This window comes from Arachis stenosperma, chromosome 7, assembly GCF_014773155.1.
Source record: "Arachis stenosperma cultivar V10309 chromosome 7, arast.V10309.gnm1.PFL2, whole genome shotgun sequence".
Taxonomy (NCBI): Eukaryota; Viridiplantae; Streptophyta; class Magnoliopsida; order Fabales; family Fabaceae; genus Arachis; species Arachis stenosperma.
In genome coordinates, this window is record NC_080383.1 from 76,350,784 (window position 1) to 76,356,100 (window position 5,317).

Sequence of the window (5,317 nt, forward strand, 5' to 3'; positions counted from 1 at the left end):
GAGGGGTGAGATGAAGTGGTGATAACATCGACCTTGGCCGGGTCTACAGAAATTCCTTATGAGATACTACATGTCCTAACACTATACATTGTCTCACCATAAGATGATATTTTTCGAAATTCAAGACAAGGTTGGTGTCAACACATCTAGCTATGACCTTGGCCAAGTTCTCCAAGAAACAATCAAAAGAAGTTCCATAAACACTGAAGTCATCCATAAAGACTTCCAGACAATTTTCCATTAGATCAGAAAAGACGCTGGTCATGCACCGCTGAAAAGTAGCGGGTGCATTACATAGTCCAAATGACATCCTTTTGTAGGCAAAGGTTCCAAAAGGGCAAGTAAATGTGGTCTTTTCCTGATCCTCAGGAGCAATGTGAATCTGGAAGTAACCAGTGAATCCATCAAGAAAACAATAATGGGATTTACCTGCCAAGCGGTCCAGCATCTGATCGATAAAGGGCAAAGGGTAGTGGTCCTTTCTTGTAGCGGCATTCAACCTTCTATAGTCGATGCACACTCGCCATACATTTTGTACTCTCTTGGTGACCACTTCACCATCATCCTTTGTGACCTCAGTGATACCTGATTTTTTTGGAACAACCTGGACCGGGCTCACCTATTCACTATCAGAAATTGGGTATATGATACCCGCATCAAGTAGCCTAGTGACCTCTTTCTTTACCACATCGAGGATGGTTGGGTTGAGCCTCATTTGCGGTTGTCTAACCGGCTTAGCTCCTTCTTGGAGAAATATGCGATGCATGCACTTGCGAGGGTTAATCCCCACAATATCGGCTAGGCTCCAACCAATCGCTTTCTTGTACTTTCTGAGAACATCTAGGAGCTTCTCTTCTTCCTCACTAGAGAGCTCACTAGCGATGATGATCGGAAACTTTTGGTTGTCTTCAAAGAAAGCATACTTCAAATGAGATGGGAGAGGTTTCAATTCACTCTTTGCCTCAGGCTGAGGTTCTTTTTCGTCAAGCTCATGGACTTCATTCTCAATAACTTCCTCATGTTCACCCTCTTCGTCATCCGTCTCTTCAATAGCATGGTAGCACAACTTGTTATGGTCTTCTTCTTACACTTCCGTTACCACTTCATTAATTACATCACATGGAAGAATGGAATGCTCTTCGGGAGGATGTTTCATGGCTTCTTCTAAATTGAACTTGATAGTCTTGTCCCCAACCTCAAATTCATATGTGCCAATGAAGGCATCTAACTTGAATTTAGAGGTTTTAAGGAAAGGATTACCAAGTAGAACGGAGGATGAGCTTCTATTTTCTGTTGGGGGCATTTCAAAGATGTAAAAGTCAACCGGAAAGATCAAATCCTTGATTCCCACAACTACAGCTTTGGCTATTCCTGTTACCATGATCACACTTTTATCGGCTAAGGCAAATCTCGCTGCCGACCTCTTTAATGGAGCCAAATTCAACCGCACAAAGGTAGAAAACGGCATGATGCTTACATAAGCTCCAAGATCACACATACAATCATGAAAAGTGTGTCCACCAATACAACAAGACACATAACAAGGCCCATGGTCACCACATTTCTTTGGTATAGGTTCCATCAAGGAAGAAATTAAACTTCCCAAGGATAATGTCTCCAATTCCCCTATCCTATCCTTGTGTGTACACAAGTTCTTCAAGAATTTTGCATACTTTGGAATTTGTTGGATAGCATCAAGAAGTGGTATGGTTACCTCAACCTTCTTGAACACTTGAAGCATGTTCATATCGAATTCCGGCGTCTTCTTTGCTTTCTTCACCATGGAAGGGAATGGAATAGGGATGGGCTCATCCACTAGAGCTTTCCTCTTGGGTTCCTTGAGGTTTACTCCTTCCTCCTCATGCCTCTTGCCTACCTCCTCCTCTTCATGTGGAGCTTCAACAATTACTTCTTCCTCATGAATGTCCTCCAAGATCCTTGGAGGTATCTCCTCCAATGTAGTTCCCTCCGTAGGGTGATAGCATTGAGACTGCCCTTTAGGTTTGGTTGGGGTTAGGATGGAAGGTTGGAAGAACTCGAGGGTTGGTTGGTATTGTTGGAGGGGGATATGGACATCTTTGAAATTATGTCGGCAAGATTGGCCAATTGAGCATTCATAGCCTCGAATTGAGCCTTATAGCCCTCATCCCATTTTTTCACAGTGGCTTTAAGCTCTTCAATTTGGTTGGTGGAAGGTGGAGAGGTGTGGTTGGATTGTTGTCTATGGTGTGGTACTTGGTACTTGGTGTAGTTGTTTTGGTTTTGGTTGGCTTGGTAATTGTTGTTGTGATGAGAAGGAGAGTTGTTCCATCTTTGAATTTGATTGTTCCCTTGTGCATTATCCCTCCACCCTTGGTGTTGATTACTACCATGAGGGTAATGGTTTTGGCTTTGAGAAGGGTAGGGTGGACGATTGTTGTAATTCACATTGGCCAATACAAGGGCATGCTCTTCTTGAATTTGATGGCATTGATCGGTGTAATGTGTGGTGCTAGAGCACAAACTATAAATCCTAGGAGGGCCTTCAAGTAGGGCCACTGGAGGTGGGGCTTGGACGGCTTGGATGGAGTAAAACTTTTTTTGATCCTTATGTATTTGGGTGAGAATGATGGTCATATCCCCAAGTGCTTTGGTTAGGCTTGCTTCGGAGGGGGATGGTTCTACCACACTCTTGAGATGATTACTTCTCACTCTTGTATGTTGCGTAGCTTCGGCAACATCCTCTATCAAACTCCAAGCTTCTCCCTCCATCTTGTTTTTCGAAAGGGAACCACTGCTAGAAGCGGTGAGCAATCTTCTATCTTCCACACAAAGACCTCCGGTGAAGTAGCTAATGAGCAAGTGAGTGTTCATTCCATGGTGTGGACAAGACTCTAGTAGCCTCTTGAATCGAGACCAATATTCATACAAACTCTCTTGATCTCTTTGCATTATACCCGAAATCTCCTTCCGAATGTAATCGGTCTTCTCTGGTGGAAAGAATTTATTTAAGAACTCTCTTCTCAAGAAATTCCAATTGGTAGCAATCTCATCCGGTAGCGTATAAAACCATGTCTTTGCTTGAGCTTCAAGGGAGAAGGGGAAAGCAAAGACCATGATAGCCACCTCATCGGCTCCATGCCTTCGAGTAGTAGAACAAGCAACTTGAAAATCCTTTAGATGTCGGATGGGGTCTTGACCCGGCAACCTATGATACTTAGGTAGTAGATTTATCAAGCTACTCTTCAGTTTAAAGTTTAGATCAAGGTTGGGATATCTTGCTTGCAATGGTTGAAGCACAATATTCGGAGCTCCTTGCTCATCTAAAGTGATCTGGCGTGGCTCCGCCATGTGTAGTTCACCTGTAGGATGCAAAGATGTATTAGTAGTGCCAACAGAAGAATATAAAGTAGCGAACTCTAAGTCGCTCTCGGTACCGTCTAGTGATTCGGTATGTTCCTCAAAAGAGACCGAAGTACTAGCCATATAGTCCAACCGCCGTCTAGCTTGCCGAGTGTGTAACAAAGTTCTTTCAATCTCGGGATCAAAATCGGCTAAGCTAGAATTCGGTTGGGACCGAGTCATCACACTTGAGAGTCATAGCACAAAGATAAAAGAAGCTAAACTATAACTAGGTATTGAAAACAAACAAGCTATCTACAATATTCACATATTCACATAACCAATATTAAGGCATATGTTGCAACCATTCCCCGGCAACGGCGCCAAAAATTTGATAGACGCACGGGAACCGTGTTGGAAGAGATTTTCTAAATGAAATTACGTTGCAAGTATAGCTCCCCCAACAACAATCCTTGCGGATCAAATTTAGAATGGAATTGGTTGTCACAAGTTCAACCCCAATAAAATAACCGAAGTATTCAAACCTCGGGTCGTCTCACGAAGAATGGGCAAACATATGCTTCAACATTGGTTAGAAGTCTGGGGTTGTGATTCATTAACAAGAAAGTAAATTGAGAATTTTAGCAATTAAGCAATCTAAAGTACAAGAAACTAATTCAAGCAACAAGCAAGGTGTAAACAAATTCAAAATAAGGAACCAACATTCAATCTAACTCTACTCTTAACTAAACAATAACTACAACTAAGCAAGACAATTGAGAAATTGATTTTCAAATATGAATAATAAAAGCAACTCTTAGTTAGGCATGGGAATTGGGGTCGCTATCCTTGTCTAATAACCATATCTTGACAATTATAAGGAGCCGAACTCATTAAGTCTACTTCCACACTTGAAGTACGTCAAATGGTTTGGTCAACATCAACCCATAAGGCCTAACCTCACTACTAATTAACCTATTAGTAGGCTAGTGTTAATGGATATCAAATTGACCACTAAGGACTCTTAAATCATCAAATCCATTAGACCCAACGACTCAAGTTTACCCAATTCCCTTGGCCTAAGCCAAGAGTAAAAAGGACTACTCCATAGTTAATGTAAACAATTCATCAAACACTTGGTAAGCATTAATAAAAGACATGTTCAAATTGCAATTCAATTGAAATCAACAAACACCCACTAACAATGATCAACTTATAAGAGCTTAAACGACACAATGAAGCATAAAAATCACCAATGTAACATCAACAAGTCAAGATTCACAATATTCATGAAATGGGTATAAAGTGACAATTAACAAAATCCATAAACTAACACAAGATCTAAGTGGAAATATACTAAGGAATTCAAATTAAGCAATCAAAGATAGTAATTAACAAAACCCAATTCAGATTCAACAAGGAAGGATCAAATTAAAGCTAGATCTAGAGAAGAACAAGGGTTTCTTCCTCTAGAAGAACAAAAAAACCTAAAAACTAGAAAAATTGTGTCTTAGTGTCAAATGATTGATCCCCATTTTCTCCCTAGCATCCTTGGATCTTTTCCATGCAGAAACAGCCTGAAATTGGGCATGTTGAGCCTCAGAAATCGCCAGGCACGATTTCTTTTAATGAGGTCACGTGCAGCTTCCCGCGCGTGCGCGCCATGCGTTCGCCCGCGCCGATTGCTTTTGTGATCCATACGTGCACGCCAGCTGTGCGTTCGCGTCGGTGGAAATTCTCTGGTCTGTGCGGATGTGTCCATCCTTGCGCGCCGCTTTCAGCTGTCCTCATCCACGCGTGCGCGTGACGTGCACGTGTGCGCCGATGCTGCAGTTCCCAAAATCCAAATCTTCATGTTCCTTCCTCTGGTGCATGCTTTCCTTCTCTCTTCTAGGCCATTCTTACCCTACTAATTCTGAAATCACACAACAAATATGTCACGACATCGAATGGCAATAAAGAGAATCAAAATATAGCAATTCTAAGGCAAAATAAA

At 41.8% G+C, this 5,317-nt stretch overlaps 1 protein-coding gene across 1 annotated transcript; it reads right to left on the bottom strand.

The window, feature by feature from the left end:
- Positions 1-2,013: 2,013 nt before the first annotated feature.
- LOC130939955 (uncharacterized) lies at positions 2,014-3,330 on the bottom strand. Its single transcript, XM_057868015.1, has one exon. The coding sequence runs from the start codon at positions 3,328-3,330 to the stop codon at positions 2,014-2,016; it is 1,317 nt and encodes a 438-aa protein (XP_057723998.1).
- Between the last annotated feature and the right edge of the window lie 1,987 nt (positions 3,331-5,317).